General features: G+C 38.5%; 1 protein-coding gene across 10 annotated transcripts in view; it reads right to left on the reverse strand.

Annotated features, from left to right (window-relative positions):
- LOC126236693 (oxidation resistance protein 1) overlaps positions 1 to 20,350 on the reverse strand; it is a 785,360-nt gene that overhangs the window by 225,296 nt on the left and 539,714 nt on the right. For 8 of the 10 annotated variants that reach the window (XM_049946190.1, XM_049946188.1, XM_049946187.1 and 5 more), the window contains 4 exons: positions 13,731 to 13,906; positions 13,144 to 13,337; positions 8,537 to 8,816; positions 1,973 to 2,377 (listed from right to left, as the gene is read on the reverse strand). In XM_049946190.1, the coding sequence (XP_049802147.1) occupies positions 1,973 to 2,377; positions 8,537 to 8,816; positions 13,144 to 13,337; positions 13,731 to 13,906 (1,055 nt within the window). The remainder of the gene's footprint in view (positions 1 to 1,972; positions 2,378 to 8,536; positions 8,817 to 13,143; positions 13,338 to 13,730; positions 13,907 to 20,350) is intronic. The other 2 variants (XM_049946189.1, XM_049946195.1) reach the window with 2 other exon arrangements.

The following is a 20,350-nucleotide window of genomic DNA, read 5'->3' on the forward strand; positions in this document are numbered from 1 at the left end:
CTTTGTTACTTACTCTACAGAAACCCTAAGACCTTAACAAGAATTCAGTTGCATACGACGTGTAGCCTTAACAGCAGACACAGGAAGTGAGTAGCTTTTTAAATGTAGTACTACAGAATAATTCTGAAGACTGGATGGGTATACTGAGTAACTAACAGACAGAGACCGAGTTGAATGGGGAAGGGTTGGGTTGGGTTGTTTGGGGGAAGAGACCAAACAGCGAGGTCATCGGTCTCATCGGATTAGGGAAGGATGGGGAAGGAAGTTGGCCATGCCCTTCCAAAGGAACCATCCCGGCATTTGCCTGGAGCGATTTAGGGAAATCATGGAAAACCTAAATCAGGATGACCAGACGCGGGATTGAACCGTCGTCCTCCCTAATGGGGAAGAAATGATCTTCATGGCCTAACTTTAGTAAAAGAAGGAATTGTCAATTTGGTAATGGAGAGAACTGAAAGGGTAGAAACTCTCGAGGGAGGCTAATGCTTGTGAACAACAAGCAGAGTCAAATGGTTCAAATGGATGTAGGGTGCAATTTTATGCATGTGATAAGAATTGCACAAGATTGACCTGTGTGAGTAACTGCAATGATTCAAGACCACCACTACTAAACAAAAGTGATGCTACTTAGGAAGTGTGGTATTTTCTGTCAGCTGTTGTCTTGTGGGTGAGAGATAAAGGGAACTGAGAATTTTTTCTTCTATGAAATACTTTGACAAGTTAAGCACAATGATTACACCATTTTGTTGTGTGTTCTTCACCAACAAAATTCACAGCTGCACAAGAGGCAACATTTTTGTGTAAATCCACTGAGAGATGTCAACTACTATCCTCAGTTTAAGTAAATATTAATGTGGCAGGAGGACAAGAGCAAGATGGAGGCAACCAAAGAGATGTGTGGCATCACACACGTGGTACATTAAGATAGGTGAAAAAGTTCTCTCACGGAAGATTATTTAGCAGCAATATAATACCTGTCCTCAACTACTACTACTACTACTACTACTACACATTATAGTGAACAAATTAAGCAGATTTCAGGTAACTTGCATGAGACGTTAAGTAGAATGTAGTACCACTGCATCAACTAGATACCCCCTAAACATGGTCAATGGTCAATCAGAGATAATGGTCTTAGATTAAATTTGGACAGACGAAGAAATCAGGAGTGAGTATGGGAAATACCTTTACACTGGGTGCCATTAGTAATCCTATCCTGTTGCAAATTGAGAATGTGTAATAATGTGTGTTTACTATAACTCAATACATTAGTAGCATTGAAGGTATGACAGAGAAAGTGCAACCATAAGAGATGGGGGCGGGTGGTAATGTTTGCAAAAGCTTTGGGATTAAAATACTACTGGGGGAACTATATTACATACAAAAGAGGCTATGTCAAATTTTGAAGGAAAGGAGCAAGAAGTTTGAACTGGCACATGCAGAGTGCTATTTGGTCAAAAACATTTTCAAAATCTTGTTGGGTGTTTGATTCTGACAGTTAAAAGTTGCTTGTCTTATTTTCGAAGGTACAATATAAACTATTACTGTGTGCATGGATTTTAAACAATATCCAATTATATGGAATAATCGGGAAGAGTGAACACACTGTTAAGTTGTTGCTGAAAATTGAATCCTTCAGTTGAAATGCAGAAAAATGAACAGGAACACAATGGTTAGAAAATGAGAGAAGGGCAGCATTTTTCCCATCCTTTGAGGCACTGTGAGAGGAACAGCACTCACAGAAATAAACTGTTTGTTGAAATGTAAGTATACTATGTGGAAAATGTCAGAACAGTAAATAATGTCAATGTGACTGTTGTAGCCTCTCAACAGGCTGTGGCACTCTGAAGATATTACAAGAAAACGAACAGGTTAATTCTGTAGCAGTTCTTCTGGCTTGAATAGATTATTATACCCATATCATGTTGAATGTTGCCTTCTTACAGCGAGTGAAGCAAAACCAAATAGTTACCTTCTTACTAGGTAATACAATAGGTATTTCCTCCTCATCATCTTCCTGCTGTTCCTGGACTGAATGAGTTCCAGGTGGTTGTGCCTGATCTCCAAGTGCTCCTACTTCTCGGATATCTATGCCAGAATCATGGCAGCTGTGTTTCTCTAGCAGGCCATCACATGGAGCACTTACTGCTGTGTCATTTCTTTCTCCATCTGCTTCAAGTTCATCTTTTTCCAAGGAGCGATCTCGTTCGCTGCTAGGTACAGCCCAGTGATGATCAATGCAAGAGCGACGTCGCTCTTCTGCTGATCTCAGTGCCTTTATGATATCATCATCATCATAGTCATCATCATCTGCTTCAGTCGTCTCTTCTACACCGTCCTTTGTCTGAGAACCAGAGGTGCAAGATTCAAAAGACACCTGTTGGGTATATATTTATCAAACTGTTAAAAAATAAAAGTTTACCTTATAGGTAAAAAAGTAGAAATGAAAATTAGTCTTGAAATTGAACTCTAAATATGCCACATTTGTATAAATCATACTTTGTTGGAGTGTTAACAATATCAAAGTTAGTTAGTTGCGAACATCAGTGATGTAATCTAGTCTATTTGCTCCCTACAGTTGTTGCAGTTTTGGTATTCAGTTCCATTTGTGATTAAACATTTCAAACTTTTCTTTCGAATAATCTTCTTTACCCTCTTATTCTTGTAATAAATTAACCAAAGACAGGTAATACATGTATCATTCCTGCATGTATCCCAATGGACAGTATATTCTGAATAAAAACTACACCTTATATGGGGAAACAGTGACCAACCACTTAAGAAAACTATTTGTCTCTATTGGTGACACTTATTTGTGAACCCTCAAGTTTTAAGACAATGACTTGCCATCTTGGTTCTGTAACAGAATCACTTAGCTACTTGACCTGTCGCAATTCTTTCACAGCTGTTACTATTCATGTATTATTTGAAAGCAGAAATGTACTATGATATGCAGGATGTATACATTAGACCACCTGATATCACTGTTTTAATATAACCCATCGAAACTGTAACCAAACCTGAAAGCATACAAATCTCTAGTTGAGGATACACAGTTAGTACCACTATTAAGCCATAATATACGGTGTCTCTAACCTTGATGTCATGGACTGAGGAACAGCCACTATGAACACACTAGAACTTTCAGCCACGTCTACTAAAATCTTTTGCTGAGAAGTACAATCAGATTATTTTTGCTGGATCACTCTTTTGTTCTCACCAACATATTCTTACATTCAGGTGTGTTTCAATCAGGAACAGCACACTCCAAAATTGTTTTAATGAGATCCAAGGTAAGAGGAAGGGCAGCACATGTCATAAATTTTTAACGTGTTTACTGCAGATCAATTTCAGCTGGTGTGTAACTAGTTTCAATGCAGCAATAACCAGTACTCAAATATAATTATTATAATGAAGATAGATGTACAGTCACTGAAATCAACTAGCAATAAACAGATTAAAAGTTTATGACCACTGCTGTCCTCCATCCTATCTAGGGTATTCTCTTATTCCCTCTACACTCTCTTTTCTTCTGCTATCTGACCACTATCGACAGCTGTGGAGGTCATGACAGATTCCCTACAAACCATCTCTCAAGAGGTAAAGCTGTAGAGCTGCTACCTGTAGGTGATGTTTCAAGCTTTGTACACACCAGTTTCATAGTTTCCCCATAGGGAAAATTATCATACGTTATTATTATCTGCATACTCTGAAAAAAAGCTGCATTTCACTTTATTTAACTGCCAACATTTGGTGTACTGATCTATCTTCTCTACAACCTATGTTTATTAGGGATTGTATGTAACAATATAGTGGAGATGCCAAATCGCAGATACACACAGCAAAAAAGACTCTGTGTGTGTGTGTGTGTGTGAGGGGGGGGGGGGGCGGCAGCGGCACACTATTTTTGACAAAGCTTACTTGTAGGTTGAAAGCACTTTTTTGTGACAGTCTTTTTGTTGTGTCTATCTGACACTCAGCATCTCCACTATATGGTGAGTAGCAATTGCCCTTTTCATAACATTTTTACATTCCATCTTAGATTTTCCATTGTTTTATTGGGGATTGTGCATTTATGCTAATGAAATTATTATTTTAGTATGTTCAGCTACAGAAGCCACTAGTACTACTGCACACAAAGCATTTCTAAGTACAACTAGCCCATACATTTGTTTCAAGATCCAATAAGATGCCAATTTCTGCTATTTTTAAATTATACTACATTACACCTCTTTGAACACTCCTGTATATTTAAACTAAACTATTACAGTCACCTGCACAAGGGAATGTAAAACTTGTCTGGAACTAAATGGGAAACTTTGTAATTGCGTATAATGCCCTCTCTTCCATTTTTACGAGTTTCCACATCCTAATATACTCAGATGTGATAATGTAGATGCTGTAATTTGTTCTTCATTGGCCAAATGTAAATAATATATTTTAAGAGTTTAAATTGAGGTAATAGAATACATAAAAAACAGAAAGCTGTTTAATTTACTGCTACATACAGTTTTGTATTATGTAGGCAAAGGGACAGATGACACAATCCATATCAACAACATTTACATACTGTTACACTCTGATATTTAACAACAGGCTAAAACTTCTGAATGCATGAGATACTGGAAGGTATCCCTTCCACAGGCTGAAGCTTCTCCCTCACAGTACTACATTCATGGACAGCACATCGTCAAGTGACAAATAAAATCTTGCCGAGTACGAAGATATTACTAAGCCCTTCACAGATAGGTATTACCCTTCAAACCTTGTCTGCAAACAGATCTAATCTACCATATCCACAGAAGCCCTCAAGTCCCTGAACTCTCACCATCCCCAAACTTCTGCCAACAATTAGCTTTGAAGAAGCACCCTCCACATCACCCAGGATCAGCCTAGGTTGAAACAACTAAACAATATCTTCCACTGGGTTTTCAACTATCTCTCATAGTTCCTTGAAATGAGGAACACCCTCCCCCATCTTCTGAACTGGTACTTTCACCACCCACTCAATCTACGAAACATTTTATTCCATCTTCATGCTACGCCAACTTCCAAACCCCTGCCCAATCTTTCCAACACCGCTAACTTACCATCTAACTATGCAATAACTGGTTTCCTTTATTCCTTTCATAATTTGTATTCCAGCTACAACTTCCCAGTATCATATAAATACATGGAATATTTCCTTATAAGATTTTGTGATTAACAACAAATCAGAGCATTAGTACAGTACACTGCAGGATTAACAGCATAATTTTAGACTTGAGCTCCATCCACTTTCCTTTTTCTTCTTTTGGATAATTACCACTTAGTTTGTCATAATCAATAACTTTTCTAGTGATCTCCTGTGCTCCTAATGATATGTAATATTCTTATGCTGTTTAATATTAGTAAGAACTTTCAGTGGGAACAGTTTGGATTTATATACAGTGTTGTTGTATTTTTCGCTACAAGGTCAATAAATTGGTCCCTTACCACTACCACATTCGTCATTATTCACAGCATTAATTTTTCTCCCTGGCAGAATCAGTATTTTAATTGCACTTCTATTTTCATCATTACAATTACTTGCACAAATATTTCTTAACATTTCTAACTTCCCTGTTTCTGTTCCCTCTCATACAAGTCACAGTCCAGCTCTGTGGTCAACATTCAGCTCTCTGACTAAGCAGAGCTGTTAATATGCCACCAACACAAACTGCTAAATCTCAAATTAGCTAGATAATAGAAACTGCCTTAACATCATAAATTTGCAACAAAGTAATAAAATAGCAAATACTATGAACAACCACAGTGTTCTTTTGTGTCTAACTTTTAAAAATAATTGCGAACAGGTCATTAACTTTTTTCCACAAATTAATTTAGGACAAAACATCAAGCTACGTTCAAGTTAATAATGTTTAACTTATATTGTTTTGCTGATGTTGTTTTGGCACTCTAGTCAATATTAGTATTTCCTATACTGGTAGCCATTAGAACTGGGCCATCACAAAGTGGCATGCAACAAACTTCAAATTGACACAAACAGAGTGAAGACAAGTACACGGAAAAAACAATTCCCAGATGAAAAAACACTTTCTCCACTTTCAGTGACAGTACACTTTCCCCCAAAACTGTAAAACTTATTAATCATTACGCAACAGCATAGAAGGTATTGGTACTTTCAAAAGCAAAACGTAGCAAAAAATTAATGTGCTTGGGAAAGATATTTTATGTACAGCAATGTGAACACTTCGTGTTTTCTTATTACGAAAGTAAAGTATTAAGTCCACCGAATATAGCACGCATCGACGCGCAAGTCGCCGAAGTGGCGTCAAATCGAAAGACTTGCACCAGGCGAATGGTCTACCCGACGGGAGGCCCTCGTCACACGACATTTCATTTCATTTCAGCACGTTAGTTTGTGAAGCACTGAAATGGCAATTGTGATGCACTTCTGTCAGCCAATTGTAGCTCCAGTCACGTTATCCTGCCAGCAAATGACAGCAGGTATTCAGAACATAAACACATGACGCAGTCAGCCAATAGCAAATCACTGTCAAATTGCATGAACACACAAATAAGACAAGTCCATGGTTTAAATTAATAAACATATAGTGTTGCTACAAGAAAATCTAAACTTTCACAAATAATATAGGTCTTTTTGTTTGTGTTACCCTTTAAGATATATCAAACACAAAAGTGCAGTAAAATTATAAATTATGACAAAAATGTCTGATCTTCCGGGCCCGAGACTTTTCTGAGTGACTAGACCTCAAAGTGTGAAGTTTTGAATGAGAGTCAAACACATGTAACACTATTCATCTTGTGTGAAAGAAATTTACTTTGAAATTAATGCTTACCAAACAACCATTCACAATATTTTCCTGCGACCTATTAGTAATGTAAACAGCTGCGATGCTATGCTGATCGAAAGCAGTTTGCTGTTACAAAGTACTGCATAATATTCGTCCTAAAGACATTGACACACTTTGCTATTAGCGGACACTTGCATGCACACTGTGTTTTGCTGTTGTAAATGGATTATTTTCTTTGCAGCTGAAGTTTTATGTTCACGTTTTTCTCTCTCTTATGTTATACTGCTGCATTATTATACTGCAGTAGTGGGATAAAGTAAAATTCATGTTTTAGTATCAGTTCTTACCTGTCAAAATTACAAAAACTTAAATCAAAACAAGAACAATGAGAAACTCCTGGAATTCTAAAAAATTCTCGAGTTTTTCCCAGTTTTCTCCTGGATGAAAAAATCCCCAAGTCTTTCCCAGATGACCCTGCATGAAGTTTGTTATATGCATGAGTATGCAAATGATTAGCATTTTAGTGCAGATGGACAAAGTACGTACGAGTAATGCCATTTATATTTCATATATATGGAAAGATTATGTAGCAGGTTTCCCAGTCACAAATCACATTTCTATGTTTGTAGTATGTGGCATGTTCACATTATGAGCAGTGTAAGAAAAAGTAACAATTGGACAGCCTACATGTGAGTCTGACAGCAGAAGAATCCTACTGCTCAAGACATCATTGTACTGTCCATATGAATACTTTTCTTGCTGGAAACAATGTCTTTCGTTATTTTTAGGTACATGATCTGGTTGTTCCACACCCCACAGCAAAATGAATGATATATTTGTCCTCTTAAGCAGTAGCTGCATGGAGCTGTTGGAATCCTGCAAGCCATTGAGTACAGGTCTCCCGAACCTACTGTGTGTGTGTGTGTGTGTGTGTGTGTGTGTGAGAGAGAGAGAGAGAGAGAGAGAGAGAGAGAGAGAGAGAGAGAGAGAACAGTTGTTTAACTTGTGGATAGAAAATGAACTCTTATGTCTAGAGCTGGTTTAAGAATAGGATTTTTCAAATTTATTGTTCTCTTGGAGAACGAAAATGGTCATGGGATTCCAATCAGTAGGAGCAGCAATGTTGTGGAACAATAAAAAAGTCAACAGGCCCCAATATTGCCACTGTCAAATTCTGAAACATGCTGATAGACTTATTTCCTCTTTGTGTGAAGCATCATCGTCACATTTAACTGTTGGTTGGTTGTGAGATTTTTGAATGAAAAAATTGCTGCGAAAAATTTTCTTATACACAGATTGTAGATATTTAATCCCACCTACTTTGAGTGGCTGCACGGATATGCCAATCATTTGCACATCCATAGAATATACTTCATTTTGTTGCATGCACCTCATGATGTTGCAATTTTAATGGCCAGCAGTGTAAATCCCACAATTCTGGAAGGAAGTGTCGAATGCAAGCTCTGTACTTTCCTCTTTAACACACAAGTCATTAATTTAATCTTAACTGGCAGGCTTGAGGAACTATAGACCACGCATTTGATAATTCCAATGAGCATGTCAGTGGCCTGCCAAAATACCAGTGTGAACATTATATGAAACAGCTATTTTACCAGTAAGACATATTATGAAGTTTAACGGAGCTTGTATGGGCCTCTATAATATTAATTTATGAACACAAGCTCCAAGAAGTACTTCTGACAAGTATCAAATGCTACAGACCAGTACCAAAATAATACCTGTCTGCTGTCCGCATCAGTCCCGTTTTCTACTGTGGTTGCCAGGTTAGTAGGTGTCACGAGATCCCGTTCAAAGGCCTTGGGGAAGGCATCACCATCTTCACGTCCAGGGCATGAACACTCGCTCTCATTGTCCTCTGGGGAAGATCGGGCTGGGCCAGCAAGCTCTGGAAAAGTCTCATCCTTCACTAGAAGAGAATCCTTGCCTGGTGAGTTCTGTCCTTTCTCATAGGTCTGAAAGGCCTTCGAATGGTATATTTCCGGCTTGGGTGTGTCTGCCCTGTAAACAAAATGGGTTGTGTAAATCAGAACACAGAATTATTACAAATTTCTTCTATAAGATATAATCACATAAGAAAACAACAGTAGAAAAACAAACAGAGAACGAACAAGCGTGCTGAATCAAAGTCCACTTATAAGAGACATCATGAAACAGGTGGTGAGAGTGAAGAAGGCAAGAATGTAGACAAACATTAACCACACAATCAAAGTATGAGATGCAGAGATTGGAAAGGGGAAACTCTAATATGTAGTGGCAATGCTATACAACAGAACAACAAAGAAGGAAGCATTGAAATTTGTGCATTGTCCAGATTACCCAAAAAAGAAAAAAAGAAAGAATAATAACAATTTAGAAAACATGGGTACAATTTAAATAAAGCAAAGCAGAATTCATTTGTAAGGTAGTTTTGAATACTGATGTATTACATTTACAAGCTTATGACATTATATGCTGTTTCATCCGAAGCAATCATTCAAAAAGTACAGATCCGTCTTTACATTCAAAAAAAAAATTTTAATGGCGGATGTCATTATAGAATAGCTTTTACAGAATGTTAAAACTACTGGCCACAGTAGTTTTGATTGTAAGTTGAGTTTTATTAGCTGCATTATTACATTATCATTTGAATTTTGCCATAACAATGTTCATAAAGGTAACAGAAGCATTCGGTTTGATTTAATTGTGAAATCTTTAACAATAGTACAATGCAGCAGTTGATAATGGATACAAATCACAGTTGTCAACTTGTCGAGACACCTGGATCTACACCCCCATTTATATCATTGACTGGCTTGTATGACTCAGTGATATAGATAGCTGCACCGTAGATGCAACCATAATGGAGAGGTATTTGTTGAGAGGCTAGACAACTGTGCGACTCCTGAAGAGGGCAGCAGGTTTTTCAGTAGTTACAGGGGCCTTTAACATCAGTCAACACTGCACTGCCACATTGATACTGCAAACGGCTGGAAGCAAGGGGAAACTACTACTGTTATTTTACCCAAGGGCAAGAATCTCTACTGCACAGTTAAATGACAACGGTGTCCTCTTGAATAAAATGTTTTGGAGGTAAAGTAGTCCCCTACTGGAAACATACAGATCGAAGTGCGGAATTTTTTATCCCTTAAATGGATAAGTAGATTAGAAAATTTAAAAAGAAAATGAATAGTTTTAAGTTATATATAGTGGGGATTAGTGAAGTGCGCTGGTAGGACGAACAAGACTTCTGGTAATGAGAGAAAAGGGTTATAGATATGAAAACAAATATGGGTAATGCAGGAGTAGGCTTAACAATGAATAAGAATATAAGAATGCAGATAAGCTACTATGGACAGTGCAGAGAACAAATTATTGTAGTGAAGATAGACATGAAGCCACCACCCACAATAGAAGCGTAAGTTTACATACCAACTAGCTCCGCAGATGAAGAGACTGAAGAAATGTATCTTAGGAAATCATTCAGATAGTTACAGTAGAGGGAAGCTTAACTGTGATGGTGGACTGGAGTTTGATGGCAGGAAGAGCTAGAGAAGGAAAAATCTTTGGTGAATATGCACTGGATGGAAGGAACGAAAGAGGAAGCCACCTGGTGTAGTTCTGCACAGAGCATAATTGAATCATTGCTAACAACTGGTTTAAGATTCAGGGAAGAAAATTGTATGCATGACCTGGGGACACCAGGTTTCAGATTGATTATTTAAAGGTAAGACAGAGATTTTGGAACCAGATGTAAGAAATTTCCAGGAGCAGATGTGGACTCTTTCCATAATTTATTGGTTATTGAGTGTAGATTACAATTGAGAAACTACAAAAAGATAGGAAATTAAGCAGAGGGAACCAGGATAAGTAGAGCACTAAGCAACGAATGCCTGACCACAACACAGGATCAAACAGGTGAGAAGACAAAGCCTAGTAGAAATCCTTGGATATCAAATGAGGTATTGATTTTAATAGATGAAAGGAAATAATGTTAAAAACATGCAAGGCAATACTGATCCTACTATTAATTTTAGGAGACAGGTAATCCTCTGTTTACATCTTCTGTAGATTTGGAGAAAGCTTTTGACAATGTTGACTAGAATACTCTCTTTGAAATTTTGAGAGTATTAGGGGTAAAATACAGAAAGCAATACACCATTAACAACCTATACAGGAGCCAGACACGTAACTGGAGTCGAGGAGTATAGACGGGAAGCAGTGGTTGAGAAGAGACTGAAACAGGGTTGCAACCTGTTCCTGATGTTATTCAACCTGCACACTGAGCAAGCAATAATGGAAACCAAATAAAAATACAGAAAAGGCAATAGATCTCAGGGAGAAAAAAATAAAAACTTTGATATTAACTGATGTCAATGTAATTCTGTCAGAAACATCCAAGTACTTTTAAGAGCAGTTGAATGGATTGGATTGTCTCTTGATAGGAGAATACAAGCAAAATCAAAACGAGGCTAATGGAATGTAGACTGATTAAGTAAGAAAACCTGAGAGAACTTATTAGCAAATGACACACTAAAAGCAGTAGATAAATTTTGCTATTTTGACAGTAAAATAACTGATAGTTGAAGTTGAGATGATACAAAATATAGATTGGAAATGGCAAGAAAATCTTTCATGAACAAGAGAAAATTGTTAGCATCTAATACAGATTTAAGCATTAGGAGTGTAGCCTTGTATGGAAGTAAAATTTGGATAACAAGCAGTTCAGACAAGATGAGGAGATGATAGAAGTTTTAGAAATGTGGTGCTACAAGAGAGTGCTGAAGGCTGGATGGGTATATCATGTAGCCAATGAGGTGGTACTAAATACAATTGGGGAGGAAAGAAATTTGTGACTTAACTTTACTGAAAGAAAGGATCAGTTTATAGGGCACATTGTGAGACATCAAGGGCTCACTAATTTAGTAGCGGAGGAAAATACAGAGGTTAAAAATTGCAGACGGAGATCAAGAGATGAAAACACTGAGCAGGTTTAAAAGGATGTAGATTACATTAATTATTTGGAGATGATATGCAGAAGTGTGATAGTAAGCTGGGGGTAAATACCAATCAAACAGAAAACTCTATCTTAGGCAGGTACAATGGATGTGTGAAAGGGACTGAAGAAGGAACAGTTTCAGTATGCGGGAGAAGATATGAAAACTGAAAATCCTGAAATGCAGTACTAAACAGATTTTTACTTTAAAATACTGGATATTATAGTAAGTTCTCTGAGTGAGAAATTTCATCAGCTTAGAAGTCACAATGAGATTTTTTTTATTTTTGTATGACATTAGTAAAATGAAAGATATGTCACAGGTCATTCTAAGTGACGAGCATTCCAAACTGTGTGACAGTTTTAGTCATAGACAGGCGAAGTACCCAGTCTTGTCAATTTTAAAGAATGAACTTAAGCTGATCTCAACAATGGTAAATCATTTTATTATGTAACTGACATTTTGAAACTCGTCCAATAGTACATCTTTGCACCCAATGTAAGTGCAGCCTTAATAATGTTCCCAACAGAACTGGTGACAGTGTCAGGTAGAGAAGAATTATTTCCTAATTTAAACCAATTAAAACATACCTGGGGTCAGCAACTGGCAAGGCATGACTGCATGGGCTGGCAACTGTGTCTATTGAACATGAGATAACTGAATGTTTTAATTTCTACAGTCCTACTGGAGTTTGCCGATGGGAAAGGAAGGAAAAATATACGTAACATAAGAGAAGTACATAAATATATGTTTATCATTAATTTTAGTCTGATTTATTTATGTATGTTGAGCTGCTTCGGTTATTTACTCAAAGATTTGTTGCGGGGTGGGTCTACATTTGTTTTGTCCGACAGTGAAATAGTTTGCCAAATGTCACTCAACCGTGCAAACCCATTATTGTAGTTGCTGCTTCACATACTATGAACTGTGACAAATGAATGCCTCTATGAATGTTGACTTGGATGATCAAGGATTAGTTCTCACAATACACTTCTAAGTTTGGTACTACCTTTTATTGTTCCTTAGACCTATGAAGGAGACTACTGGATTTAATCTAACATGATACTTCTGAATCACACAAAATGGTAACAATGGATCTGCCCACACTGAACTGCTGGCAAATATCTGTAATGCAATTCCCCAACTTGTGGGTACTTATAATCATAGTTCCATTCAAATTATAACCTCTCCACTGACTCACACCAACAGGAAAGCAGTCTGCAATGGCAATTGGACATCAACTGTAGTGCCTGCACATTTTTGGTCACATACTGTACATTACAACAGCCATTCTTTTCACTGAAATTAAACAGGGTATTGCATTAAGAAAGTTGCAGTTCTTTGGGACTCACCTTTTGTTGTCACCAGTATGGTGGCCCACTCTCATGTGGGCAATGTCATAGTAGATAGCTGCATTTACCACATATTCCATGGGAGCAATTACACCATACATCTCTGGACCATGCTCAATAACTAGGGGGTCAGATACATTTGGGTCAAACATTACTGCATTAGGCGTCACGAGCAGCACACCACCAACAACACCCTGGAACAGAAGCATTTTTGAAGTTTGTGAGTTTTCTAAGGTATGATAACATTTTATTTTAATGTGTGTGCAAGGAGATGTAAAATAAGTAAATGTGAGTCACTGCTCCATGAATTCACAACACGTATTTAACCAAAAAACACCATAAAAATGCAAACATTTTACCAATTTCTCTGTTAATTGGGTGGTTCCTTTGTGTTACCATCCCTACACAAGTTTCGCTTGTGCTTTAGGTTTCATTTATCTTCAGTTTCATAATATGACAGATCAGCTGGGGAGATACAACACCTACTGTCAAATTTTCCTTAAAATATTGTGGTATCTACATAATGAATGAACTGCAGTGTCAAAATTGTGTAGCTACTATGTGCAAATAGTGAACAAGCACTGCACCTGTCCATCAGTTATGTGCCGCACATTGATCTTGAGGAAACGTCTTTCAGCTCGCTGCTCCTCCAGCGAAGCACCACTGCTACCTGTAGTATCAGGGTGGGAGGGGTGCGTTGCTTCACTGGTCACAGGTGGACCAGTTGGTTTGGGTGATACAGGCCGCAAGCTCTCCAGAATATCTGGAAAATGATGCAATTTTCAGCTTCAGTATTTCATTGACTTCATTAATAACAGATCATATGCAGACAGTATTAATGCCTAGATGCAATACCACGGTAAATGAATAATCACAGTGTTCACAAACATTGTGTCAGAGAACCAAGTATGGGTGCTTCCCCATTGTTGATGTATTCCACTGGTGCTGAAAGTTCCCACTCCTGCCAGAGTCATTGGGATGGGTTCTCAAGCACCTACTTGACAACACTCCATGATGGTACTTGTTTTGATTAGTTTATATGATGATAATATGACAAAGAAATTGGTATGCAACTTGTGTTTTGTTTGGAAGAGTGTAAATACCGTATTGTTTAGTCACATGATAGCCTACATACATGAATGTCAGATTTTTTCCTAAAAATCCCACCTGATTGCCTTTCATATTACACACTCTAAGATCCTATGAACGCTACTGGAAACTCAACATGAGGATGACAGCATACCAAAGAAAGCTTTCTAAAGCAACAATTTCAAACAATGCTGCAGTTGTGATTAAGAGCTTTTAGTGATCACATTGCCGTACTTTCATGGCCTTAGAAGCATTAGTGGCACATGACTGGAAAGACACACAATGTGATCCAAAAAGATGATGTTATATCAAATTAAAAATAAGGATCTCTTAACTTACATTTAGCAGTTGCTATAGAAGATCCAGTACATAAATGGTACTGCATTCTAGATTTTCTAAAAAGCAACAGGAGTTGGATGCCATGTCTTCAATCAGATATGAATAAAAGATGACGAAATGCAGTATATTGTTTGGCACAATATTTCATATTTCCTTAATGTGGGCTCCAACAAGTCTATTACATGGTATTTTTGGTACTCACTGATTTTGTTCAAGAGCAGCTCACAGATGGCATTTGCTACAGTCCACTAAGGCTGCCAACACATAAGGCAGGTTTTAATGGTCAAATAATGTAACTGAATGTATATGCTTTGTCTTCTGCTCATTATAGCATAGATTCTGCCAGTTCCACCAAATCATTGCAGTCCTCAGGAGGCGGTGCTTAGATAATGTGGAGGTTCAATCATAACTTACCATATTTTATGGACTGTAAGAAGCACTTCAAGGAATTTCTGGTAAATTAACATTTTTCCTATTTTTATTCTTAGGCTGAAAAGGCAGACTAAAATAAATTCTTAGTTTAAAAACCGAACTGACCTTTAAAATCCTCGATATCGTCATCTGAACTTTCTTCTTCTTCTCCTCCTCCTCCTCCTCCTCCTCCTCCTCCTCCTCCACCACCACCACCATCGCGTCCTTTTCATATTTAAGATGGTCTACACAGCCACTGAGAGCGTTACTTATTCTGCACTTCTTGAAAGATTTAACACTAGCGTCTTCTCTCACTAGACCATGTCTGTTTTATCCACTGACACACATTGTAGGTCGTTTTAAGGCTCCCTTCAGCGTGAATTAATTGTGGGTTTCATCTATTACCCACCTGTTCCATCTCCTTCTCATATAGACTTTAAATGGTTTATTTACTGAGACATCAGGAGTTTGCAGTTGTGAAGCAAGTCCTCCCAGAATAACAGCAAGATCTGTATTTCCCTGTCTCAGTTTCTCTTTTCACAGAATTTTTTTCAAATGACTACTGAACTGATCTAGCACTAGAAGAGAATTCTTTTTCAATAAAGAACATCCCTGCTCTCCAACACTCTGTTAACCCATAATTTCATACCAGCCTTGTCCATACAACTGTTGCCAAGAAAGTGAGCACCACCTGGTGGTATTTCAGCAGGTTTCAGCATTGTTTTGCACCTGAAAATGATCACTGGATGAAATTTTAGTAATGTCACCACAACATGAAAGGACAACAGTGTAGTGCATTTTTTTCATGTCCACTTTTTTTATACACACATCAAAAAAAGTTTTGCATCACCTTGGTTCCGGAACCTGTACCAAAAATTGGACAAGAGATCAACATAAACATAATTTCTGCTCTTTTTATTGCTCATGAAAATCACACCTTGCATGTTGTACCACCATACAGCAAGACCTTCAGAGCTGGTGGTCCAGACTGCTGTACACACCGGTACCTCTAATACCCAGCAGCACGTCCTCTTGCACTGATGCATGCCTGTATTCATTGTGGCATACTATCCACAAGCTCATCATGGCACTGTTGGGCCAGATTGTCCCATTCCTCAACAGCAATTTGGCATAGATCCTCAGAGTGGTTGGTGAGTCACGTTGTCCATAAACAGTATTTTCAATGTATCCCAGGCATGTTTGACAGGGTTAATGTCTGGAGAACATGCTAGCCACTCTAATTGAGTGCTGTCATTATCCTGAAGGAAGTCATTCAGAATATGTGCACGATGGGGGTGCGAATTGTCGTCCATGAAGACTAATACCTTGCCAATATGCTGGTTGCACTATCAGTCAGACGATGGTATTCATGTATCGTATAGCCATTACAGCGCCTTCCATGACCACTAGTGGCATACGTCGGCCCCATATAATGCCACCCCAAAACATCAGGGAACCTCCACCTAGCTGCATTCACTGGACAGTGTTTCTAAGGCATTCAGTCTGACCAGGTTGCCTACAAACACGTCTCCGGCGATTGTCTGGTTGAAGGCATATGCGATACTCGTCGGTGAAGAGAATGTTATGCCAATCCTGGGTGGTCCATTCAGTATGTTGTTGGACCCATCTGTACCGCACTGCATGGGGTTGTGATTGCAAAGATGGACCTTGCCATGGACGTCGGGAGTGAAGTTGCACATCATGCAGTCTATTGCGCACAGTTTGAATCTTAACATGACATCCTGTGGCTGCACAAAAAGCATTATTCAACATGGTGGCATTGCTGTCAGGGTTCTCCGAGCCAAAATCCATAGGTGGCAGCCATACACTACAATAGTAGCCCTTGGGTGGCCTGAGCGAGGAATGTCATCGACAGTTCCAGTCTCTCTGTGTCTCCTCCATGTCCGAACAACATCGCTTTGGTTCACTCTGACACGCCTGTGCACTTCCCTTGTTGAGAGTTCTTCCTGGCACACAGTAATAATGCGGACGCAATTGAACCACGGTACTGACCATCTAAGCATGGTTGAACTACAGACAACACAAGTCGTGTACCCCCTTCCTGGTCGAATGACTGGAACTGATGAGCTGTCGGACCCCCTCCAACTAATAGGTGCTGCTCATGTATAGTTGTTAACATCTTTGGGTGGGTTTAGTGACATCTCTGAACAGTCAAAGGGACTGTGTCTGTAATACAATATCCACAGTCAATGTCCATCTTCAGGAGTTCTGGGAACTGGGGTGACGCAAAACTTTTTTTTGATGTGTAGTTACAATTTTAGCACCTTTCATGGCAACAGTTCTGTTATTCGGCTCATCGAATGTCAGAGGAGTTTCATCCATATTCGCTATTTGGCTTAGTTTCACACTGGTTTTCTTTTGATGTTGAATAATGAAGCAATGGAAAGATAATATTTTCTCTTCATACACCTGTGTCATTTTCTGAGATACTATGGTTTTCGTTCTTATGCTAAGTCCATCACACTTCATAAACTTGTAGCACCAACCAACTCCATCCTTAATGTCTAAAGTTCCACTGTAGCGCTAGCTTATGGGGATGTATCTGAATCATATTTTTTTATTAATTTCAAAGCCATTTTCACTGTGTCCTTGAATTCATTTCAATACATCACCTTCTCATTTTGGCCCTTTTGCTGTACTCCTCCATTGGTCTTCCTAATTTTTCTTCACTAGCTCAAAATTTGTGAATGGTTTTCTCAGTTGCCACTCAGCTGCTCTGTTTCCATGTAACAAAAATACTGCACTGTTACCTATAACACAAATTGCTTTCAATTCAAGTTCACTGGTAATGTAGACTGCAATGATGCATCATAGGCAAAATTGTGTTCTGGATTTGTGATGGCTGGGCACGAGTGAGACAGTGTTAATTCAATTGCGAATACATGCAACTCACATTCATCCCATCATGCACTGCTACTTCCAGTTGTAGCCAATGTTGCCAGATAGAGAGAGGTTTCCTGTGGCAGCGAATATGCGGGCATTTTTAAGAGTGGCAGGGGCTTAAATCAAATCCTGGACATTTTCATATTAATTTCAAGTATAAGACACACCTGAATTTTAGAGGCAATTTTTCGGCACACAAGAAAAGCATCTTATAGTCCTTCCCATTTTCACTAAATATTGTGCTGAAGACCACCTTGACACTGGACTGCTATTAGTAGTCTATCAGCCACTTAGGAAGTTCCATATTCAAGTGATTGTAGACAAACCATAAGTACAGTATTCACTAGCCTACTCAACACCACCAATTTCCGATTTATGTGGATGAGTCATGTTTCATCATCTGACTGTAAAATCACAGTAGTCAGACATACTGAAATAACTCAACTGTAAGAAAAGTAGTCACCATTAACAGGATGGAATTTCATGAGGGACCAGGATCTACTGCATCAGGCAACACAGAGTCACCTTGGTTACTTGTCTTAAGCTTCTGTGAAATTCTGATGTGACCCATGCACTCAACCAGAAAAGCTTTCCTGTAAATGGATATGAGCACAGTATATATCACTACCCCTGTCCGAGCCTGATGCACAGCTAACTGGTTCTGCCATACAGTTGCCAACTAAGTACAACCTTAACTCCAGAAAGTGCGAGTACCAAATTCACATGTCTCTTCCACATTACCCAAGGACATGGAGATCCCAAAATCTTTGAGAAAAGTTTGAAGTGCAAAGTTTTTAAGAGAGCTGACACACACAAGATAGTTACGTGTTTGCCATCTTGGATTAGCCTCTACACTTTGCTTATGCCAAATGAACCCAATCCGAGTTTAAATTTCCTGGCAGATTAGAACTGTATGTCATTCTTCCTGGCACAAGTTTCATGTCAGCACACACTGTTGCAGAGCGAAAATTTCATTCTGGAAACATCTCCCAGGCTATGGCTAAGCCATGGTCTCTGCAGTATTCTTTCTTCCAGGAATGCTGATCCTGTAAGTTTCACAGAATACCTTCTGTGAAGTCTAGAAGGCAGGAGTAAAGATGTAAGGGTGATGAGTCATGCTTGGGTAGCTCAGTTGGTAGAGCACTTGCCTGCGAAAGGCAAAGGACCCAAGTTCGAGTCTCTATCTGGCACACAGTTTTGATCTGTCAAAGTTTCATATCAGCACGTATTGCGCTGCTCTACACGGAGCTAATTTTTCTGCTAATGTAAGTTGAAAATCCAACTTACAAATCTGATGTCTTGTCACCAACCAACTACTACTGCAGTCTGCAAGCAGAAGGAGCTAGCCATCATTAGCAGGTGATTCATGGCCATTACCAACATGTTTGCTGAAGATGCCAATGGGTGATTAGTGAGTGGACATGCCAGTTTACCTGCTGTAAGCTATCTATTGAACCTTGGTGTTAAAGGTCCTCTAGGTTTTTTAATTCCTGAGTTGAAGCTGCTGCCAACACTTCATATGAACAAGCACTTTATCTAAGGGGAGTAAATCTGTCCACTACATGCTTAGTTCATAAACTAGTTCCCAAGCCAACAAATGAAACAGAAGTCACTCATTTGTCTGCAAAATTATTGTGTTTTGTATGTTGTCGAATTGCAGTAACTGTGGATATGCAATTGTTGATTATTTGGAATGAGATTATCTCCAATGTTTGTAGATACCTTAATCATGCCGAAAGTTGAAGTTACAAAAATTGGTTGTTCCATATTTGTGGACACATCTCTTTACCAAATAAACAGGACTATTATCATGTCTTATTACTACATTATATTTGGTGTCTAACACGAGGCCAATATATTCCTTTACTGTCTTAAAATATATGGCAAAGTAGCAGCAGATTTAGCTTTTTTGTGAGAACTTAACTTTGTTGTCTACTCGGTGTTTAATAATGTTTCCCAAATGCATCAATTTCTCAAGCCTGAATTGTGAATCACTGTCTTAACATTACTTTTCAGGTCAAAATCAACATTCAATAATATACTGAAAGTTTGGATGAAGGCAGTCAGGTAGAAGCAGTATTTCTCAGTTTCCTGAAAGTGTTTGACTCAGAATGACATCTACGTATGGGGTTCAAGTGAAATGTGTGAAGGCATTTAGGATTTTTTGGTAGGGAGGACGCAGCACGTTATCTTGGATGGAGAGTTGTCATCAGATCTAGGAGTAACTGGGTGTGCCCAGGGAACTGGGTTGGAACTCTTGCTGTTCATGTCATGTATTAATGACCTTGCAAACAATATTAATGGTAACCTCAGACTTCTTGCGGATAATGCAATTATCTGTAATGAAGTATTGCCTGAAAGAAGCTGTATAACTATTCAGTCAGATCTTGACAAAATTTCAAAATGGTGTAAAGACTGGCAACTTACTTTAAATATTTAGAAAAGTAAAATTTTCCACTTCGTA

The sequence above is a fragment of the Schistocerca nitens genome, chromosome 2 (genome assembly GCF_023898315.1).
Source record: "Schistocerca nitens isolate TAMUIC-IGC-003100 chromosome 2, iqSchNite1.1, whole genome shotgun sequence".
NCBI lineage: Eukaryota > Metazoa > Arthropoda > Insecta > Orthoptera > Acrididae > Schistocerca > Schistocerca nitens.